This window comes from Lutra lutra, chromosome 15 (genome assembly GCF_902655055.1).
Source record: "Lutra lutra chromosome 15, mLutLut1.2, whole genome shotgun sequence".
Taxonomy (NCBI): domain Eukaryota; kingdom Metazoa; phylum Chordata; class Mammalia; order Carnivora; family Mustelidae; genus Lutra; species Lutra lutra.
In genome coordinates this window covers 29,179,248-29,203,435 of record NC_062292.1, presented here as the reverse complement: position 1 = coordinate 29,203,435, position 24,188 = coordinate 29,179,248, and the positions used below count along the sequence as shown (strand labels likewise).

Sequence of the window (24,188 nt, the reverse complement as noted above, 5' to 3'; positions counted from 1 at the left end):
GGAGGCCCGCTTCTCCCTCTCCCACTCCCTGTTTGTGTTCCCTCTCTCACTGTCTCTCTCTGTCAAATAAATAAATAAATATTTAAAAAAAAATTTAAAAATAAAGTGAGAAAGTCTTGTACATGCTTTTACTAGGCAGAGAGACATTATATGAGAATAATCTAATAGATTCCAAAACTTCACTCAAAAGTCATATCAAGTTCTCCAATGTGTTAGAAAGCAAGATATCACTGTAAAAGGAAAAGTCATTTCACATGAAAAGTAATTATCAGAAAATAACATATCGGATAGGTTGACTTGATTTTTCTTTCTGGGGTTTTGTTTTTTTGAGATAACCTGTGTTTTTATTTTAGAGGTATAGTAGACATATAACACTCTATGTAACCTTCAGGTGTACAACAGTGTGATTCAATATTTGTATATATTGTGAAATGACCACCGCAGTAAGTCTTGTTAACATCTGACACCATATGTAGTTAGAACATGTTTTCCTTGGGATGAGAACTTTTTTTTTTTTTTTTAATATTTTATTTATTTGACAGAGAGAGATCAGAAGTGGACAGAGAGGCAAGCAGAGAGAGAGAGAGAGGAGGAAACAGGCTCACTGCGGAGCAGAGAGCCCGATGCGGGACTCGATCCCAGGACCCTGAGATCATGACCTGAGCTGAAAGCAGCGGCTTAACCCACTGAGCCACCCAGGTGCCCGGGATGAGAACTTTTAAGACCCACTGTCAGCAATTTTCAAATACCTGTTACAGTATTATTAACTGTAGTCATCACACTATCCACTACACTTCAGGACTTACTTTTATAACTGCACGTTTATACCTTTTGATCCCCTTCACTTATTTCTCCTAACCCCTTATCCCGTTTTTATATAAAGTAAGACACGCACTTGTAAGAAGGCTTTTGCAGTGATAAACAGCTTTTAAAAGGATAATAACAATGTAGGGATACCCTGAGAGTCTCATTAAATATTGTTACCTCCTGAAAAACATGGATGTGACCGCCCACATCCACTTATACATGGGGTTTTTTTTGACAAATGCAGTGTGGTACTGTAAACATATCTTCCATTCCTTACAATCTTCTCAATACCATTTTCTATTCTCTAGCTTACTTTATTGTAAAAACACAGTATATAATACACATGACATACAAAATATGTGTAATTGACTGTTTATGTTATCAGTAAGGCTTCCAGTCAATAACAAATTACTAGTAGTTAGGTTTTTAGAGAGTTAAAAGTTGTATGTAGATTTCTGACTGTAGGGTTGGCATCCCTAACCCTCCACGTTGTTAAAGGATCAGCTATATTTTCTAGTGCCCTCTTAAAATATTTTTTGGGGGCGCCTGGGTGGCTCAGTGGGTTAAGCCTCTGCCTTCAGCTCAGGTCATGATCTCAGGGTCCTGGGACCGAGCCCCACATTGGGCTCTCTGCTGAGCAGGGAGCCTGCTTCCCCACCTCTCTCTGCCTGCCTCTCTGCCACCTTGTGATCTCTGTCAAATAAATAAATAAAATCTTTTTAAAAAACAAATAAAATATTTTTTGGAACATAGTGGGCATAGACAATGTAAGAAAATTATATAAAAGCCTGTAATTTGAACAAAAATGGAATTGTATATTTAATTTTAAGACGCATAGGTATAAAAAGCACCTACCTGTAAGCTGGTTAACAGGATATATTTAAGATATAATTATTCTGAAAAGGAATGTTTCAGTACTAGTCTTTGTGATGATGAAAAAGAATCAATGTGGTAATTACACTACAAACTAAATTACTGATTTCATTTTTTAATAAAAATATTATTTTTACCTCCGTGGTTTTCCCATAAGTCGCCTGATTTTTCCCCATTCTACTCTTGTTAACTTTCTTGTTTTTAAATTCGGAAAGGATTCCTTCAGACACACACAGAAGTCATTATCACCTTCAAACAGTGGCCTATAAAACAGAATGGTATTTTAATGGTTAAGACACGATAAGTTACTTCAGGGGCATAAATTTCAAAATATGCTTTCTAATTTTCAGCATTATACTAATCACCAAGTGCCATCTTTCACTTCTGCCCAGAACATATACAAAACAGGCACAAAGGGCACCTGGGTGGCTCAGTGGGTTAAGCCTCTGCCTCTGGCTCAGGTCATGATCTCAGGGTCCTGGGATCAAGCCTCACATCAGGCTCTCTGCTCAGCAGGGAGTATGCTGCCCCCCCTCTCTCTGCCTGCCGCTCTGCCTAGTTGTGATCTCTTTCTCTGTCAAATAAATAAATTAAAAAAATAAAATTAAAAAAAAGAAAACAGGCACAAATTCAAAGTGCTAAAACTAAAAGTGTTATCTGTGAAACAACCAATGTATACAAGTTACTCAAGAAATACTGACTGTGCTGGAGATTCTAGGAGACACTGATTTTTGCTAAATCTCATGTATGAGTACATCCTAGTATATCCTAGCACTGTCCTTATATCCAGTGAGGACAAACAATGTTAGCTACAATTTATCTTTTTCCCAAAGGTAATACCAACACCATGGAGTCCTCCTTGAGATTAAATCAATTTTAGAAAACTGGAGGCCTCTCCAGGATTAGGTCATGATTCCAGGGTCCTGGCATTGGGCTCCCTGCTCAGAGGGGAGTCTGCTTCTCCCTCTCCCTCTGCCCCTCCCCTGTCCTGGTGTTCTCTCTCTCTTTCTCTCAAATAAATGACTAAAATCCTTAAAAAAAAAAAAAAAGAAAGAAAGAATGAGAAAAGAAAGACTATTCTAAAAATTTTACTGAATCATTTGTACCATTAGTAACTGCTTCTCTACCAATACACTAGCATTTAAAATCTCAAGATGTATAGGGGCGCCTGGGTGGCTCAGTGGGTCAAGCAACTGCCTTCAGCTCAGGTCATGATCCCAGGTTCCTGGGATCAAGCCCCACTTCAGGCTCTCTGCTCAGCAGGGGGCCTGCTTCCTCCTCTCTCTCTGCCTGCCTCTCTGCCAACTTGTGATCTCTGTCAAATAAATAAATAAAATCTTTTAAAAAAAATAAAATAAAATCTCAAGATGTATAAAATACATCTTGTTTAGGGGTGCCTGGGTGGCTCAGTTAAGCATCCGACTCTTCATTTCAGCTCAGGTTATGGTCCGAGGTCCTGGAATCAAGCTCCGCATAGGGCTCCCTGTTCAGCAGGGAGTCTGCCTCTCCCCCTTCCTCTCTCCCCGCTTATGCTCTAAAATAAATAAACAAATATCTTTTAAAAAAAATAAAAGGAAAAAACATTTCTTGTTCATTACAAATACGGGAACTCTGTTCTACGGTCTCTCAAATCCACGGCCTTTGCAAATTATAATATGGATTATATTTTCATTTGAGTTTTCACAAAAATGTATAACCACTTCTGTGAAGGGAGAAGGAGAAAAACAACATGTGAGGAATGGATATGGATCAAAGTAAAATGAAGAACAGAAAGAAGAAATCGGAGAAAAAAAGAATCAAAACAGACCTACAGAAAACAGCTTATAATGTTTGAGAATTTCTGGTTCAGGTGACATCCACGACGTAAGCCATGATACGTACTTATCTATATTTGAGTAGAACCATTCATATATGCACCATTTATGTGCTTTGGGAAGCTTGAGGAGGTTACGTAATCGGAAACCAATCTTCTGTGAGGCTTTCTTGTCTGGTGTGGACATTGTTGCCGTAAATTTCTATACAATTAAAAAACAGACATTAATTATAGGTTCATCAGGTAAAAATGAACATCTATAATGTCAAATACATTTGTAAAAAGGTAGATTATCATTAAGTGCTCAAAAAGATTCAGCAGCATAAATTTTTTTGTTATTTAATAAACATTCTGAGTATTTCCTACAAAGGTAAAGCCTCCAGTTTTATAACATATTCTGACAAGGAAGGTGAAATCATTTGCCCCCACCATGTTTACACTGAGATACAATTTCAATTTAAGTACATAGGAAGAAGGTAATTGTGGACTCCTGGGTGCCTCAGTTGGTTAAGCAACTGCCTTCAGCTCAGGTCATGATCCCGGAGTCCTGGGATGGAGCCCCGCATTGGGCTCCCAGCTCCATGGGGAGTCTGCTTCTCCCTCTGACCCTCTCCCCTTTCATGCTCTATCTCAAATAGATAAATAAAATCTTAAAAAAAAAAAAAAAGAAGAAGGTAATTGTGACAGAGAGAGAAAATGCAAACAAACAACCACCAGGCCCAGAAGTTTTCACCACTGAATTCTGTATCAATCACAGCACCAATGCTATTAAAATGTTTTAATTCAATGAAAAAAAAAAAAAAGAGGGAGCTTCCCAACTATTTTTTTTTTAAGATTTTATTTATTTATTTGACAGAGAAACAGTGAGAGAGGGAACACAAGCAGGGGGAGAGGGAGAAGCAGGCCTCCTGCCAAGCAGGGAGGTGGATGCCCGGCTGGATCTCTGGACCCTGGGATCATGACCTCAGCAGAAGGCAGACGCTCGACTGAGCCACCCAGGCACCTCACTTCCCAATTATTTTTATAAAGACAGCATAAGCAGATAAAATCTTCCAAAGGATAATAAAAGAAAATGTCAAAAAATATCACTTGTTTGCATGACTTTATTTATTTTTTAAAGGTTTTATTTATTTATTTGAGAGAGAGAGAGTAAGAGAGAACATGCGAGGGGAGGTCAGAGGGAGAAGCAGACCGCCTGCAGAGCCAGGAGCCCGACAATGGGATCCCAGGACCCAGGGACCCCAAACTGAGCCGAAGGCAGTGGCTCAACAAACTGAGCCACCCAGGCGCACCCCCCCTTTTTAAAGATTTTTATTTATTTATTTGACAGACAGAGATCGTAAGTAGGCAGAGAGGCAGGCAGAGAGAGAGGAGGAAGCAGGCTCCCCACCAAGCAGAGAGCCCGAAGCAGGGATCGATACCAGGAACCTGGGATCACGACCTGAGCCGAAGGCAGAGACTTTAACCCATTGAGCCACCCAGGTGTCCCTTTATTTTTTTTTTTAAGATTTTATTTATCTGGAAGAGAGAGACCCCACGAGTTGGGGGCGAGGGGGTGGGAGAGAAAGAAGCAAACTCTGTGCTGAGCAGGGAGCCCAAGGCAGGGCTTAATCCCAGGACCCTCCCATATTATCTAAAACAATCTAAAATTCAGGGCGCCTGGGTGGCTCAGTGGGTTAAGCCGCTGCCTTCGGCTCAGGTCATGATCTCAGGGTCCTGGGATCGAGTCCCACATCAGGCTCTCTGCTCAGCAAGAAGCCTGCTTCCCTCTCTCTCTCTCTCTCTGCCTGCCTCTCCGTCTACTTGTGATCTCTCTCTGTCAAATAAATAAATAAAATCTTAAAAAAAAAAAATAATAAAATAAAACAATCTAAAATTCAATGCAATTCCTATGAAAATTCCAATTTTTCACAGAAGTAGGACAATCCTAAAATTTGTATAGAAGCACAAAAGATCCCAAATACCCAAAGCAATGTTGAGAACAAAGAACAAAGCTAGAGGCATCAAGCTCCCTAATTTCAAACTACATTACAAGCTATGGTAATCAAAATAGTATCATATTAACAAAAAAAGATACACAGATCAATAAAACAGAATAGAGAGCCCAGAAATAAATGCATGCATATGTGGTCAATTAATTTACAACAAAGGAGGCAAGAATATACAATGAAGAAAGGATATTTTCTTCAATAAATGGTGTTGGGAAAACTGGACCGTCACATACAGAAGAATGAAACTAGACAGTATCTTACACTATACACAGAACTATATTACTAAAGAGTTGGGGCCCGTGGGTGGATCAGTCAGTTAAGCATCCAACTTTGACTTTGGCTCAGGTCATGATCTCAGGGTCATGAGATCAAGTGCCATGTGGGCTCCTCTCCCTCTCTAAAAAAAATAAGAAAAAATAAATTAAAAAAAATAGATTAGGGGCACCTGGGTGGCTCAGTGGGGTTAAGCCTCTGCTTTAGCTCAGGTCATGCTCTCAGGGTCCTGGGATCGGGCCCCACATGGGGGGGGGGTCTCTGCTCAGCGGGGAGCCTGCTTCCCCACACCCCCCTCTGCCTGCCTCTCTGCCTACTTGTGATCTTTGTCCGTCAAATAAATAAATAAAATCTTAAAAAAAAATAGATTAAAGACTTAAATATTAAGACCTGAAACCATAAAATCTAGGAAAATATGTAAGTGGTAAGCTCCTAGACACTGGTCTTGGTGATGATTTTTTTTGACACCAAAAGCAAAGGCATCAAAAAAAAAAAAAAAAAAAAAGAAAAGAAAAATTAACAAGTGGGGCTACACCAAACTAAAAACCTTCTGCACAGCAGAAAAAACCATCAACAACATGAAAAGGCAATCTACAGAATAGGTGAAAATATTTGTGAATTGTAAATTTGACAAACAGTATCCAAAATAAATCAAAACTCATACAACTCAATAGCAAAAAACCAATCCAATTAAAAAATGGGCAAAGTATCTGAAGAGACATCTTCCCAAAGACATACAGATGGCCAACAGATGCATGAAAAGGTGCTCAGCCACTCATCAGGGAAATGCAAATCCAAAATGGGATATCACCTCATACCTTTCAGAATAACTAGAATCAAAAGGATAAGAAATAACAAGTGTTGGTGAAAATGTGGAAAAAAGGGAACCCTCAGGCGGTGTTAGTGGGAATGTAAATTGGTGAGGCCACCGTGGAATACAGTATGGAGGATCCTCAGATAATTAAAAATAGAACTACCTTATAATTCAATAATTCCACTGCTGGAAATTTATCTGAAGCAAACAAAAACACTAACTTGAGAAGATATCTGCATGCCAATGCTCCAGAAGTATTATTTACAACAGTCAAGACATGGAAGCAACCTAAGTGTTCATTAATGGATGAATGGATAAAGAGGATGTGGTGTATATATACATATACATACATTCACACACACACATTCTCTCTCTCACACACACACACACACACACACACACACACACGAATATCATTCAGCTATAAAAAAGGAATGATACCTTGCTGTTTGCAGTAATATGAATGGGCCTTGAGGGCATTATGCTAAGTGAAATAAGTCAGAGAAAGACCAAAAAACCTCCCCTGAAAAACAAAACAGACCAAAGCAAACAAACAAACAAACAAAAAAACATACAATACACAATACAAACTCATAAATACAGAGAGCAGACTGGTGGTTGCTGGGAAGGAAGGAGTGAAACGGGTTGAAAGGGGTCAAAAGCTACAAACTTAAAAGTCATTATGTCGTGGGGATGTAATGCACAGCACGGTAACTACAGTGTACGTTGTATTGCATATTTAAAAGTTACCAACAGGGGCGCCTGGGGGGCTCAGTCGGTGAAGTGTCTGCCTTTGGTTCAGGTCGTGATCCCAGGGTCCTGGGATCGAGCCTCGCATTGGGATTCCTGCTCAATGGGGAGCCTTCTCCCTCACCCACTCCCCCTGCTTGTGTTCCTCTCTTGCTGTCTCTCTCTCTGTCAAATAAATAAAATCTTTTAAAAAATAAAAAATAGGGGCACCTGGGTGGCTCAGTGGGTTAAAGCTTCTGCCTTCGGCTCAGGTCATGATCTCAGGGTCCTGGGATCGAGCCCCAGGGTCCTGGGATCGACCCCCGTGCTGAGCAGAGAGCCTGCTTCCTCCTCTCTCTCTGCCTGCCTCTCTGACTACTTGTGATCTCTCTGTTTCTGTCAAGTAAATAAATAAAATCTTTAAAAAATAAATAAATAAATAAAAATAGAAGTTGTTAACAGATTTTAAAGGTTCTTATCATGAGAAAAAAAGTTTGTAACTGTGGTGACAGATGTTAACTATATACTTAATGTGATCATTTCATCATGTACACAAATATCAAATCATTATGTTGTGTACCTGAAACATATGATGTTCTGTCAATGTTATCTCAAATTTTTAAAAGCTTTTAAAAAAGGTACCAGATAAACATCATCAGAACATCAAAAGAATACAACACAATCAGGTGGAATTTGTGTCCAGAACGAAAGGGTGGTCCAGTATTAGAAAACTACTGAGACTGTCTGTCATTATTAATGAATAAAAACAATAAAAATCATGTGGTCACCTCTACTGGTGCTAAAGATACTGGATAAAATTCAATATTCATTAACAAAAACTCTCAACAGAATTAGACAGAATGACTAAAAATATACAATATGTCAAAAGTTAAATGATACAGTTAAAGCAGTGCCTGGGGTAGGGGAGGCAGAAGAGGGGTTAATTTATTAGGTAAATGCCTATATTAGAAAAAGACAAAGATCTCAAATAAATAACCTGTTCTTCTTAAGAATAAGAAGCTAGAAAAAGAAGAGCAAAGAAAACCCAATGCAAGTAGAAAGAAGGAAATAAAAATTAAAGCAGAAATAAGCGAAATAGAAAAATAAGAGACAAGATAATGAAAACAAATATTTATTAGGGGTGCCTGGGTAGCTCAGTCGGTTAAGTGGCTGCCTTCAGCTCAGGTTATGATCCCAGGGTCCTGGGATGGAGCCCCTCATCAGGCTCCTTGCTCAGCAGGGAACCTGCTTCTCCCTCTGTCTGCTCCTCCCCCACTTGTGCTCTCTCTTTCAAATAAATAAATAAAATCCTAAAAAGAAAAAAAAAATTTTTTAAAGTTTTATTCATTTATTTGAGAGAGAGAGAGAGAGTACACAGGAGAGAGCAGGGGGAGGGGCAGAGGGAGAGGGACAAGCAGACTCCTTGCTGAGCAGGGAGCCTAAAGCGGGACTCAATCCCAGGACCCCGGGATCATGACGTGAACTGAAGGCAGACATTTAACTGACTGAGCCACCCAGGTGCCAAGAGTTCTTTGAAAATATCAACAAAACTGACAGACCTTTAGCTCTACTGAAGAAGAAAACAAAAATAGACGGATACCTTCTTAACCTATAAAATTTATTTCTCCTCATTCCAATCCAAAAGTCATTATCATATTCAATGTTAAAATACTAAAAACACTGTCATTAAAGTGAAGAATGTGACCAAGATGTTGACAATCACTACAATTTTTAACATTGTTTTGATGGAATTATCCAATAAGAGGAATAAAAACTGTAAAGGAGAAAACAAAACCATTATTTCCAGATGATATGACTGTCCTTGAAAACTCAAGAAAACAGGGGCGCCTGGGTGGCTCAGTCATTAAGCATCTGCCTTCAGCTCAGGTCAGGATCCCAGGGTCCTGGAATCAAGCTCCGCATCAGGCTCCCTGCTCAGCAGGAAGCCCACTCCCACTCCCCTGCTTGTGTTCCCTCTCTCTCTGTATCTCTGTCAAATAAATAAAATCTCAAAAAAAAAGAAAGAAAAAGAAAACAACCTAACCATTTAAAATAGTAAGAGAATTAGGGTGCCCGGGTGACTCAGTGGGTTAAGCCTCTGCCTTCGACTCGAGTCATGATCTTAGGGTCCTGGGATTGAGCCCCACAGCTTCCCCGTTTCTCTCTGCATGCCTCTCTGCCTACTTGTGATCTCCGTATATCAAATAAAAAAAATAAAATCTTTAAAAAAATGAAATAAAATAGTAAGAGAATTGAATAAAGTGGGCAAATACAAAGTCGACATACAAAAATCAGTATCTTAAAAAAGAAAACCCTCTTTTCTCTGTATAAGTAAGAGCTAGTTACAGTAGAACAGAATATATATCCTGTTTATGAAAGCCAAAATGACAAGCACAAAAGTATTAAAAACCCAGGGATATACTTAATAAATGTTCAAGATCGACATGAGAAAATATTTTGAAGTCTACAGAGGGACAACAAGGCTTGAATTAAATGAAACTAAAACCGGGGCACCTGGGTGGCTCAGTGGGTTAAGCCACTGCCTTCGGCTCGGGTCATGATCTCAGGGTCCTGGGATCGAGTCCCGCATCGGGCTCTCTGCTCAGCGGGGAGCCTGCTTCCCTCTCTCTCTCTCTCTGCCTGCCTCTCTGTCTACTTGTGATCTCTCTCTGTCAAATAAACAAATAAAATCTTTAAAAAAAATAAAAATTAAAAAAAAATAAATGAAACTAAAACCAGTTCTTAGATAGTTTCAATGCTACAACTATGACACACAGCATAAATTTATTCATAATATTAGCACAATGCCAAGAAAAATCCTAACAGGATTTTTTCCTAGCCACGTTGATTCTAAAGTACCTATGGAAAAATAAATGTGCAAGAATACTTAGGAAAGGGCGCCTGGGTGGCTCAGTGGGTTAAGCCTCTGCCTTTGGCTCAGGTCGTGATCTCAGGGTCCTAGGACCAAACCCTGCATTGGGCTCTCTGCTGAGCAGGGAGCCTGCTTCCCACCCCCCTCTCTACCTGCCTCTCTGCCTACTTGTGATCTCTGTCAAATAAATAAATAAAATCTTAGAAAAAAAAAAAAAAGAATCTTAGGAAAACCTAAAAAAAGGATATGTGGATATGTAATAATGTCTTACCAGATATTAAAACACTACATAAAGCCACATTAAAATAATTTGACACTAGCACATACAGAGACATACTAGACGTAGATAGATTCAAAGTCTAGAAATAATCCTAAATACATATAGGAATTTAACTTGTGATACAGGCAGCATTTTAAATCAATGTATAAAGATTACTCACTCAATGTTATCAGGACAACTAAGTAGTCCTGGGGGTGGGAGGTGGGGACACACACACACACACACACACACACACACAAAACAAACAAGGTTGCAGTATTACCTCATTCTTTACTCCAAAATAAATTCCAGATGGATTGAAAATTAAAGCGTTAAAAAAAATGAAATTAATTTGAGTGAATTCAAAAAGTACAAATTTTAGACTAGGGAAGATCTTTCTGAGTAAGTATAAACCAAGAAGTCATAAAAGCAAAGACAGTTTTGACCTTAAGTTTTTTTTCAATCCTACATGGTAAAAATACAGAAACAAGGTCAAAAGCCAAACTATAAGCTAAAAAAAATTACAACCAATACAAGCAACTAAAGGCCTAATATTCTTAATTATATACAAAATTCTTACAAATGAATAAGAAAATGACCAAGAATCTAACAGAAAATAGGAAAAAAAAATTTACAGGAAAGAAATCATTTTTAAACATACATGAAAAGTACCTTGACATCCCTCATAGATGGAATGCCACCTAGAACCTGGGAGATGTGAATACCAGATTGGCAACAACCTACATGTTTGTTCATATACTGAACTGGCAAGCGTTTCGGAAAATAGACACTATGATGTATTGTTGGCAGAAAATATAGACCAGGGATGCCTGGGTGGCTCCACTGGTTGAGAATCTGACTCTTGCCTTCCACTGGGGTCACAATCTCAGGGTTGTTAAGACTGAGGCCCCATAGCAGCCTCTGTGCTCAGCAGGGAGTCCACTTCCCCTATCCCTCTGCACGCCCCCACGCCTGCCACCACCACTTGCTCTAAAATAAATAACTCTTAAAAAAATAAATAAAAATAAAGCTGTTAGGACAACAGAAAAAAGGAGACCCGGAGACAGGCTGCAGGTCATTTGTGTGTCAGCCTTCACTTGCCAGCTTTGGGATGGGGAGCAGGTTACTTGCCTGTGTCTGTTTCCTCAGCTGAAAATGGGAAATAAGACCATAGCCTAGGTCATCAGTTGCCAAAGACTAAATCAAAGCCACATATACGCAGTGCTTAAAACAGAATCTGGGGCACCTGGGTGGCTCAGTGGGTTAAAGCCTCTGCATTCAGCTCAGGTCATGATCCCAGAGTCCTGGGATCGAGCCCGTCGTTGGGCTCTCTGCTCAGCAGGAAACCTGCTTCCCTGCCTCTCTGCCTGCTTGTGATCTCTGTCTGTCAAATAAATAAATAAAAATCTTTAAAAAACAAAACAAAACAAAACAATACAGAATCTGGCACACACTAAGTACTCAGTAAAAGTTGGTTTTTAGAATTAATCAGCTCCGGACAGGGCTCCTTAAAGAAACCCACAGAATACAGCAGATTGGGATTAGAAGGGGAAGAGAACAAGCCACGTCATATGAATGAAGATAGAAATAGGTATGTTAAAAGAAGAAAAGAGAAAACTCATAGGATATAAAAACTTTTCACATATTAGAAGGAGTCTCATATCATGTTTGTCTTATTTGTAACTGCCCCATATGGTTGGGAAGCAGAAAGCACTTTGCAAACTAGCTCCAGAAGGAATTATGTGCCTGGGGAAGGCCAGTGGACAGAGATGGGGCAGGATGGGTTCACAGTCATAAAGACCAATTTTCTGTAGGTTTGAAAAATTTCCTAATAAATAGAGGGGAGGAGCGCCGGGGTAGCTCAGTCAGTTAAGCATCTGCTAAGGCTCAGGTCATGATCCCAGAGTCTTGAGATGGAGATCCCACATTGGGCTCCTTGCTCAGAGGGAAGTCTGCTTCTCCCTCTGCCTCAGCCCCTCCCTGCTTGTGCTCACTCACTTGCTCTCTGTGTCAAATAAATAAGTAAAATCTTTAAAATAGGGGCGCCTGGGTGGCTCAGTGGGTTAAAGCCTCTGCCTTTGGCTCAGGTCACGATCCCAGGGTCCTGGGATGGAGCCCCGAACTGGGCTCTCTGCTCAGTGGGGAGCCTGCTTCCTCCTCTCTTTCTGCCTACTTGCGATCTCTGTCAAATAAATAAATAAATAAATCTTTTAAAAAAAAAATGCCAAAAGGGGTTAATATCCAAAATATATAAAGAACTTATACAAGTCTAAAATAAATAAATGAACATATTTTTAATTAAAAAAAAAAAGGGATGCCTGGGTGGCTTGGCCAGTTAAGCATCTGCCTTCAGCTCGGGTCATCATCTCAGGGTTCTTCTCCCTCTCCCTTTGCCTGCCAATCCCCCTGCTTGTGCTCTCTGACAAATAAATAAGTAAAACCTTTAAAAAAAATTTTTTTAAGGTTTTATCTATTTATTTGAGAGAGAGAGAGAGAGAGAGAGAGCATGAGAGGGGAAAGGTCGGAGGGAGAAGCAGACTCCCCACCAAGCAAGGAGCCCGACATGGGACTTGATCCTGGGATTCCAGGACCACGGCCTGAGCCAAAGGCAGTCACCCAACCAACTGAGCCACCCAGGCACCCTAAAAAAATTTTTTTTAAAAGGGGTGGGTGCTGGGCTCACTTCAGCAGCACATATGCTGAAAAAAAAAGGGGGGTGGGTGTTAAAAAAAAAAAAGGGAGGGGTGGGTGCTGGGTGGTGTAGTCGGTTGGGCGTCCAGCTCTTGGTTTCGGCTCAGGTTGTGCCCTCCGGGTCATGAGACTGAGCTCTGAATTGGGCTCTGTGCTCAGTGCAGGAGTCTGCTTAAGACTCTTCCTCACCCTGTGTCCCTCCCACCCTCCACACTCTCTTTCTAAAATAAATAGGCCTTTTTTTTTTTTAATTTTAAATTAAGAAAAAAAAAGAACTGGGGCGCTGGGTGGCTCAGTCGTTAAGTATCTACCTTTGGCTCAGGTCATGATCTCGGAGTCCTGGGATCAAGTCCCGCATTGGGCTCCCTACTTGGTGGGGAGTCTGTTTCTCCCTTTGCCCTCTCCCCTCCCAATGCTTGTGAGCTCTCTCTCAAATAAATAAAACCTTTTTTTTCCCCAAAGATTTTATTTATATCTTTGACAGACAGAGATCACAAGTAGGAAGAGAGGTAGGCAGAGAGAGAGGAAGGAAAGCAGGCTCCCTGCTGAGCAGAGAGCCTGTTGCAGGGCTCCATCCCAGGATCTGAGCCTAAGGCAGAGGCTTTAACCCACTGAGCCACCCAGGTGCCCAAATAAATAAAATCTTTAAAAAATAAATAAAATGAATCAGAAAACTAGAATTACTTTAAAAATTATTTTAAAAAAGAAGTTATACAAGTCAACACCCCCCCCCAAAAAAAGAACAAAAAAAATCAACCAACTACCCAATGGAAAAATAGGCAGAGGATCTGAATTGACACTTTTCCAAAGAAGATCTATAAACAGCCAACAGACACATGAAAAGATGTTCAACATCACTAATCACTGAGGATATGCAGATTAAAACTACAGTGTGATATTACCTGACACCGGTCAGAATGGCTAAAATAAAAAACACAGGGAATAACAAGTGTTGGCGAGGACATGGAGAAAGGGGAACCCTTGTGCACTGTTGATGGGAATGTAAACTGGTGTAGCCACTCTGGAAAACAGTATGGAGGTTACTCAAAAAAATTAAAAACAGAATTATCTTCTGATTCAATAATCCTACTACTGGTTATTTACCCAAAGAAAACAAAAACATTAATCTGAAAAAATAGATTACTGTGTTTACTGCAGCATTATTTACAATAGACAAGATATGGAAGCAGCCCAAGTGTCTATCCATAGATAAACGGATGGCATATATGAAATATATTATATACATATACATAATGGAATACTATTCAGCAATAAAAAAGAACGGAATCTTGCCATTTGCAACAACATGGGTAATGTTACAGAGTATGATGACAAATGAAATAAATTAGAAAAAGATAAATATGATTTCACTCATACATGGATTTTAAGAAACAAAGAAAGAAAGAAAACAAAACAAAACAAAACTCCAGAGTCTTGAATACAGAGAATTGGTGATTCTAAAGGGAAGGTGGTGGGTGGGGGGATAGGTGAACTAGGAGAAGGGAATTAAGAGTACACTTAGCGTGGGGCGCCTGGGTGGCACAGTCAGTTAAGAGTCCAACTCTTGGTTTTGGCTCAGGTTGTGATCTCAGGGTTGTGGGATTGAGCCCCAGAGTCAGGCTCTGTGCTCGGCTCAGAGTGCTTGAGATTTTCCCTCTTCCTCTACCCCTACCCACCCTGTTCTCTCTCTCTAAAATGAATAAATAAATCCTTAAAGAGTACACTTATGATGAGCACTGAATAATGTATAGAACTGTTGAATCATAGCACTGTATACCCAAAACTAACATAACCCTGTCTGTTCATTTCACTTTAATTCAAAAAAAGTTAAAAAACTAATGAGAGGAAATCAAATAAATTATTCTCTTATTGAAAAAAAATGCCAAAAATGAAAAAGAAGATATGACTTCATGCTACACAGTTTCCTCCTTTGGGTAAGTTAGTCTTCAACACACTTTCCTCTGTGATAAAGTAAAATGTTTTCCCCCCCTCATTTCCATGCAAAACTCCAAACTGATTCCCTATTGCCAAATCTATCTGCTTAAAGTCACTCTCCTCTCAATGCTTAAAAGTGTGCGTTTGTAAGACTGAGGACCGGCTTTCTACTCCCGGGAAAAGTCCATCAATAAATAGTGACCTTTTTAGATGACTAATATAAGAGCTGAGTTGGAGCGGTGACTTGAAAAAGAACTTGTTACTCAAAATATAACAGAATAATAAAAAAGAAACTTTATTATGCTGAGCAATTGGTCACTTCCTTTCACATGGAACAAAACACTAGCGATACACATACCTGTGGGACCATTGCAACTCTCTGGTTTCTTTTGGGTGACCTTGTATTTATCTGTCTGTCATCTTCATCAGAAAAGAGTCGACTTCGTTTTGAATTTCTGAAAGGCTACGGTAGAAATTTGTTTAATAAAAAGATTGAACACTTTCCATTTTTATTCCAAAATACAATTGTATACTTGAGAGACACAGCTAATGCTGGACTATCAGTGGCCTGGAACGGTAAGGATGGGTAATACAAAGTAAACTGCATCCAATACAAACAGATTTACAAAGTAGTACATATTTATGCAATTTTTTAACAATCAAAACATCTAGCTGATGACTAAATGAAACACCTAGCTAATAATTAAAACTGGAACCTGAGTATTCTTAGCAGCCTTGAATGGTGACGAGAGGAAAACAAGTTCTGGAAATTCCAGTTCTCATGATGTTAGTGCCTGGATTAAGAGCAGTTGGGTGTATCACACGCTGTGTTGGCTGCGTGGGCTGGATGAAGTTATTAGATTGCTCTAAAGAGTCACTCTCAACGTAAAATAATGTACTAGATGCGTTGCCAAAAATTGTTAACCGAATTTCCATCTGTGAGTGACAGTACAAGACACCTGTCGTAGGTATTTGGTAAGTGACTGTAGGCCAAACAAGACTACAGAACCAGAACTAACTTGTTGAAGTACTCAGAGGACTTGATACACTAAAGGGTCTGAAAATATGAACAATTTTACAGTCCACCCCAGGTTCAGAGGCCTCGTTCAGGCAGAACAACAGAAATAATAGTCCAATCATACCAACATCCTATTTCAAACCCTTCTCCCACCGCTGCAGACGGACTTCCATGCTTAGTCAGAAGGGAGGTAGCTACAGAGGGCTAACAACATATGGGCAGCACCCAACTGGGTCAAGGCTAGAGGCACTGACCCCTGAAAATTAAACCTACCAAGAGTCTAATACTCCAGAGCCCTGAAAGAAGCCCCTTCTGCCCTTCTAACTTACATGTATTTACCCTTGACCTACACAAGATTTTATTATCTCACCACTTATTTATACATCTTTTTGCAGGGACCAGAACCGAGTGAACTTTTTTACATAAAGGATAATTTGGGGTTGTTGGGAGGTTTTTTTCTCCTATTTAAAGAAACTGCAATTACTTAACAAATGCTTACTGATAACCAGATTATCAAAAGCTACAGACTGTTTATCTAAGTATGATTGTATACTACACTCAATGGCACTTAAAGACTCAAATGCTTGGAGTCAGGAAGAACCCTGGAAAACTCTTACTGTCCTATAAGAGCTACACATGTGACAATCATACAAACAATTTAGCTGTCATATTCTAAAGAGTAAGAAGAACTAATTCCTTACCATCTCCACAGTGGAGCCCGTATTCCTGCCTTTCCAAACAGGTGTTTTTTGTAAAGAGCTGTACTTTTCATTCCATGTGTTAGATAAGCTTCCCTCTGTAATAAGTAATTATTACTAGTAAGATTTCAGTTTAGTTCAAAGGATTTTATACAATGAATATTGCCTTTTTATTAATAGCAATATATCTAAAATATTTACCAATATGGAAAAAATATACTGATCACAGTAATTTCGGTTTATTACAAATGAAAAATCTCTCCTGTATTTTTTTTTTTTTTGCCAAATTCTATATAATTTGACAAGGCACTGCATCGTGAAAGTATTAAATTCTCACATTAAAATATGTGTGGTTTCTTTCTTTGTGTTTTTAGTAATTCCTTTATTCTAATTTGCTAAGAAGCTTAAGTACAATCTGATTGAAACAGTGCAATGGAAAAATGGGAAAAGCTTCTATCCTTGAATTTAGAGTATATTTCTAAATGTTTCCTGCTTCAGTAAGTGAAACCATAGATATACAAAAATAAAATGTGTGGGTGTTTCTGTTTTCCTTGATTCAAAGAAATGTCTTCAGAGTTGTATGCAACCAGAAAAAACCCAATCAAGTAATTGATTAGACATATTATGAAAATACAGAATGGTAGTTTAGTTTTTATAAAAAGGATATGTTTATATAGAGAAAGACCTAGAAAGCTAGGATGAATACACCCAAGAGAGTTATTTTCATTTCTTCTAGCTGCTTATCAGCATTTCCTAATTTTTTTTCTGTAAGAAATATATCACTTGTATATGTCTTTTTTAAAAAAAGAAACAGTTTTTATATTGGAAGGAAAAGAATAATGGAATACTTTTTCAGATGTTATGTTTTAAATATAAAAGAAAAAAGGTGGGCCAGGGTTGATCCTGCTAGGCAAATAAATTAGGGTAGTTCTGGAAGTAAGTGTCCTCAAGCCAGGACTTGATTTGGTAAATCACCAATCCAAAGCACAATACAATAGCTTTCAAAACTAAAAGTACTAGGGAATTTATGAGCATGGCTTGGTTCCAGGTGTACTTACTTAGTAGAATCTTGCTCAAGCAAAAATTAAAAACAAACTACAGTAAGAGGGTTGGTCTAAGTTATGTGCAGAAAGAAAGAGCAAGGAACATGTATAAACCTGTTCTCAGGAAAAGAAAAGTACTGACATTTTTTTATTTCAAGAGACTTGCATTATTATTAGAAAGCAGACTTCCTAAAAATATAAGCTCCTTTTTTTTTTAAAGTAGGCTCCACACCCAGCATGAAGCCCAATGCAGGGCTCGAACTCAGGACCCTGAGGTTAAGACCTGAGCTGAGGTCAAGAGCCAGATGCTTAACTGATTCAGCCACAAAGGTGCCCCGCTAAAAATATAAACTCTTCAGCAAAAATACAGCTGAACACAGCTACTCAATAAATGCTTTCACTCTAGTAAGACGTCTGCAATGTCTAGTTGAAAAGTTCCTGGGGTTTGGGGCACCTGGCTGGCTCATGGGGAGCATGTGACTCTTGACCTTAGGGTGATGAGTTCAAGCCCCATATTCAGTGTGGAGATTACTTAAAAATCTTAAAAAAAAAAAAAAAAGTTCTTGGGGTGTCTGACTGGCTCAGTTGGCGGAGTCGTGCAACTCTTGATCTCCAGGTGGTGAGTTCAAGTCCCACACCCCATACCAGGCATAGAGCTTACTTAAAAAATTAAAAAAAGAAAAAAGTCTTTAATCAATAGTTCTCAGGGAAAAAATTCTTAATAATTTCCAACAACCAAGGACCAATTCTCCTAAAAACAGCCCATGAATTTAAAATTATCATCAGTGAAAACCAATATTTGAAAGCTATACTGAATCTTAATTTAGACAGAAAAGACTGTACCCAAATCAATTTAATGAATTAAGTTTCTAGCTTATGCCATACCTACAGAATCGTGCTATGATCTTACCTTTTAAACTGACAAGGGCTTTTGCTGAAGAGCCTGCAATTAAAACAAATCAGTATTATTTCATAATCAACGTGAAAGAAAAAGAACTTGGCTACAGGGTGACCTGTCTAGTTTCAGTGGTGCTGAAGCTGGAGTGACAGTGGTATGCAATCAGAGGTAACCAGAGAGCCATTCAAGCTATGGGCCAGAAGTCCCATTAGATGAGGAAGAGCTAGAGAGAGAGATCTGGGAGTCTTGTTCAAGTGAGAACCAGAGGCCTCTCCAAGAGAGGGCAGAGGGAGAGTAGGCACAGAGAGATTTTGGATCCCCATCCAGTATACGAGTGCTGGAGAATAAGAGATAGGGACTGACGTTTATTGAACCAAAGACCAGAAGCAGTAATACAGCAGAGAGAAGAGAAAATAAAAATCATCCATGGGCGCTATAGGTATGAGGTAACAAGTGCCTGGGAAAGTCTAGAATGCAGGTGTGTGCAACCCTTCAAGACCCAAGCTGCAAAAGGGAGTTCAGAAGAGCCAGAGGGACTAGCATACAGATGGAGGGGTTCACTGCTTGAAACCAGCCTTAACGTATATTAGAAAAACCAGGAAGCTCCTCAAGCATGCAGGATCTGTATTATTAACAAAGGTCCTCGGGGGTTCTCTTGCAGGTAACCCTCAGGCCCACTCTGAAGTCACACTGGGCTACGGGCTCTGGTGTGAATAAAGGATGGGATCTATGGGTGAGGAGAAGCAGGAGAAACCACAGGGAAATACATTTTTATGAGACAGGGAGAGCACTAAACTGAAAATCTCAGATTGGATATGTATATTGCAAAGAAGTCCAAGTCAATCAAAAAAAAAAAAAAAAAAAAAAAAAAAGGATGGTCTCTCTCACTTATATGTGGCATCTTAAAAAACAAACCCAAAACCTGAATTCCTAGATACAGAGAATAGACTGGTAGTTGCCAGAGGTGGGGGTTGGGGACGTGGGCAAAATGGTAAAAACAGTCAAAAGGTACAAACTTCCGGTTACAAGATGAATAAATCCTGGAGATGTACCACACAGCCCCGCAACCACAGTTAACAATACTGTATTGTATACATGAAAGGTGCTAAGAAGATAGATCTTAAAAGTGCTCACCATAAGAAAAAAATTGTAATCATGTGTGGTGATGGGTGTTAACTAACCCAGGTGAGGCAATCATTTCACATACATCAAATCATTATGTTGTACACCTAAAACGAATACAATGTTAAATGTCAATGATAGCTCAACAACAACAAAAATTAACAGAAAAAATCCTTTTTATGCTCCAAAATAGAAATTATTCACAGAATTGTAGATGAGTGAAATCTCCCTCTTTTAACTTAAAAAAAAAAAAAACTGTTTAGAACACTTTTTCTTTTATTATAATCAAATCATTACATATCATCCATCATTTTAAAATTTGCTTTATTTTAGAACCAGCTAGTTCTCATCTCATTACTATGATATATATTAAATTTTGCCAGAATATAATCTAAGATCAGGCAGTGGTTAATGTTAGAAGCAGCCACGATTTACAACTCTTATAAACGGACAACAGGCTTAGAAGAAGCAATGAGAATGTACTGCGGTGCTGGCTATGAAATATTTTTATGCCACTCCGATCCCTGAACTTCAGCTGACTTCTCCTCTGCAGGGCAGGATGAGAGGCTTCTGGAACAGACACGCCATAACACCAAAGTCACCCTCGCTCTCACTCTAGACTCTTGCACAGATGTGGAGACCAGGTAACAAGACACCTGACCAAACAGCATGCTGGTTTAATGACCAGCGGAAGTAGAACAGTGGGGCGACATGGTGGAGAGAGGCCATAAAGTCTAGCTAAAAAGCCTCACACAGAACAACACACCTGGGAAGCAGCTAGTGGACAGGACACATATCCATGTAGCTACCAAGAGAAATATCATTCATTTTTTAAAAAAAGATTTATTTGACAGAGAGAGAAATCACAAGCAGGCAGAGAGAGTGGGGGAAGCAGGCTCCTTGATGAGCAGAGAGCCCAACAAAGGGCTCAATCCCAGGACCCTGAGATCATGACCTGAGCCGAAGGCACAGGCTTAACCCACCGAGCCACCCAGGCACCCCGAAATATCATTCATCTTAGAAAAAGTGGTAGCATCAGTCAATATGGGGAGTGCCAACTGCACTCCTGCTCCCAGTCCCTGCTATAGGCACGGGAGATACAACAGAACGAAAAAGAGCCAAAGTCCCATGCCCAGAGAGTTAAGTTCTAGGGAAGGGAGACAAACACACACATCGAGTGATGGTGAGTGCTGCGGAGAGTGGGGAGTAAAGCAGGATAACAGGAAGGTGGGCTGGGGCTGGGAGAGGGAAGACAATTTTCCTAAGAGGTGCTCATGAGTAGGTTCTCTAAAAGGTGATGTTTGAGCAAAGATCTGAAGGAAGGGGTGTGAGCCTCAAGGATATCCATTCCTGCTCCATGAAGGCAAGACTCTGTCCTGGGGCTGCTGACCTACCACTTTTTTTTTTTTTTTTTTTAAAGATTTTATTTATTTATTTGACAGAGAGAGATCACAAGTAGGCAGAGAGGCAGGCAGAGAGAGAGGAAGGGAAGCAGGCTTCCTGCTGAGCAGCGAGCCCGATGCGGGACTCGATCCCAGGACTCTGGGATCATGACCTGAGCCGAAGGCAGCAGCTTAACCCACTGAGCCACCCAGGCGCCCCCTGACCTACCACTTTTAACCGTTTTTCTGAGAGGTGGTATAGCATAGCAGTCAAGAGCACACATGGAGGCTAGCTGTGTTTGAATCCTGGTTCGGCCACTTTGCTGGGTTACTTAAGCAATTTAGTTCACTTCCCTGTGCTGCTGATTCTTCATTTGTAAAATGGGGATTATGCAAGTTACCATATGTAAAAGTGCTTGGATAACAATGCGCATAGCACATGGCTAATTTTTAGATCGTGCTTATTGCTACCATTACTTTGATCACTCAACAACAACAACAGTCCTCACTGAATGCCTGCTACCACACTATTCTAGGGGCTGGGGTTACCTGAAGCTCGAGAGACAAAGTCTCTGCTCTCTGATAGTTTACACTCCATTGGGAAGAGACACACAATAAACGAGTACAGGAAATGATAATGATGCGTGGCCATTGTCATAAAGGAAACAAATGAGGGGATCTCTGCGTGGGGGTGGGTTACTTTACACAGGGAGTGAGGGAAGGGTTCTCTGAGGAAGTCACATTTAAAAAGGACTAGTTTTGAGGCACCCGGTTGGTTCAGTCGTTAAGCATCTGCCTTCAGCTTGGGTCATGATCCCCGGGTCCTGGGATCAAGTCCCATATCAGGCTCCCTGTGCGACAGGAAGCCTACTTCTCCCTCTCCCACTCCCACTGCTTGTGTTCCCTCTCTTCCTGCCTCTCTCTCTCTGTCAAATAAATAAAAAATAAATGAATTAATTAAATAAATAAAATCTTTTAAAAATAAATAAATAAATAAAAAAGACTAGTCTTAAGGGAGCCGGAGGTCCAAGCAACAAGTCTGGGCAGAAGAAAATAACAAGTTAAAAAAAAAAAAAAAAAGTCCTGAAATAGAACAGTCAGAACATGCAAGGAACAGGGGGAAAGGGTACTGTGTTTAGGGAGTAGCTAGCAAATGAAGAGGGCCATGAAAAAAGGTCAAAGAAGTGAGCCAGGTGTTATGCATGGAACCGGAAATGCAAGCATGAAGCAAAACAGAAAGGTACCTTCTCCAGGAGGCTTCTAGCCAATCACTGTGGACAAATGTAAAGCTGCAACTGTGACAGGTGCCTCCAAGGAGTTCCACGGTAGTAGGAAAAGATTTAATAAGAAGATGTAATCTTTGTCACGGACAGAAAATAACTTTCTAAAGAAGCTTAAAATGGGATCGGAAGGATAAGTAGCTGTCAACAGCAAGCGAGGGGAAGGAAGAGGATTCCAGATCATGAGAGCAGCATGTGCAAAGGCCTTGCAAAAAAAAAAAAAAAAAGCAAGCCTGGGGAGTACAGGGAAAGAAAAGGCCAAATTTAGCCCAAAGGGACAGGATGAGAGGAAGAGTGCTACAAACTGAAGCTGGAGAGGTGGAGTGTGGCCAGAGTCCAAAGGCTCTTATGGCTACGAAAGTGTTCCAAGCAGCAGGATGACATGTACACATTCTGGAAGGACGGCTCCGGCCATGTGTAGGTTGCGGGGTGGGGGCAGGCTGTGGGTGAATGGTGACTGGTGCACAGGAGTGTCACCCGAGCTGGGGCAGGAGATGCTGAGAAGTACGCAGATTCAGACACGGAGAAGGTAAAAGTTACAAGACAGAGTAAAGGCTTCGGTATGGGACCTGGAAGAGAGCGGAGGACCAAAGCTATTTAGGTTTCAGTGAACGCACAGTGGAGCTGTTCATTAAGACAGGAACCCCTGGATGAGGACATAGGCTTGAACCCGTGAAGTGTGAAGGGCTGCTAAGGCATCTGAGAGGTGAAACAGGCAAGGGATACTGAGTCCGGGAGTTCAAAGGAAAGGCTGGGCAGAAGAGAGCCTCTGATTCCCCCCACACACAATCCAGCTGGTAAGAGTACTAAGTCAACTGATATGAGCACTCAGTGTGCAAATGTGTATCACAAGCTATGCACAGCATCTGGTTCTCAGCAAGTACTCAGATGGTAGCTTTTATTATTGATAATGTTATACTGGCTATTGGCTAATTTATGAGCTAGCCCCTTTGACTAAAACTGGCAGAGGAACACACAGCTATTTCCAGTATCAAACTGAAATCACTTTCCTTTTCCGACTCTGCTCCAGGTTCTCTTATCCTACCTTCGATTCAGTATAAATCAAGTATCTAAACATACCCAATATGCATGTAGGTCCGTGTGACCAATGAAGCAAGGTAATTCCTGCTTTCCAACACGTTATGGCCAACTACACAAGACCTACACCACACAAACACAGGTATACGCCCATATACATCCCAATGGACCAGAGATGTCACAAAGTAATATAAATGTCAGTTATACAGTTTGAGAGTACAGCTAGAATTTGAACCCTACTGTGAGTCCCAAGTCTCTACAAAGAGCCACAGTTAAATCCTCAATAAACTTTTTTTTTTTTAAGATTTTATTTATTTATTTGTCAGAGAGAGAGAGAGAGCGAGCACAGGCAGACAGAGCGGCAGGCAGAGGCAGAGGGAGAAGCAGGCTCCCCACAGAACAAGGAGCCCGATGTGGGACTCGATCCCAGGACTCTGGGATCATGACCTGAGCCAAAGGCAGCGGCTTAACCAACTGAGCCACCCAAGCGTCCCAAATCCCCAATAAACGTTTAACAATGACAAGCGAATATTCCAAATGACAGTTACAAGAAGGCTATTTAAAACACCTGTCATCTCAACAGAATGACCACAGTTATCAAAATAACAGGCTTAGTGGGTGTGACTTCTAAGCTGTGATAAAATATCTATTC

General features: G+C 40.2%; 1 protein-coding gene across 2 annotated transcripts in view; it reads right to left on the bottom strand.

The window, feature by feature from the left end:
* LIN9 (lin-9 DREAM MuvB core complex component) overlaps positions 1–24,188 on the bottom strand; it is a 68,243-nt gene that overhangs the window by 42,060 nt on the left and 1,995 nt on the right. The window contains exons 2-7 of one of the 2 annotated variants that reach the window (XM_047705374.1): positions 19,849–19,943; positions 18,727–18,759; positions 16,777–16,871; positions 15,416–15,520; positions 3,562–3,695; positions 1,818–1,943 (exon numbers count right to left, since the gene is read on the bottom strand). In XM_047705374.1, the coding sequence (XP_047561330.1) occupies positions 1,818–1,943; positions 3,562–3,695; positions 15,416–15,520; positions 16,777–16,779 (368 nt within the window). In that variant the 5' untranslated portion in view covers positions 16,780–16,871; positions 18,727–18,759; positions 19,849–19,943. The remainder of the gene's footprint in view (positions 1–1,817; positions 1,944–3,561; positions 3,696–15,415; positions 15,521–16,776; positions 16,872–18,726; positions 18,760–19,848; positions 19,944–24,188) is intronic. The other variant, XM_047705373.1, reaches the window with a different exon arrangement.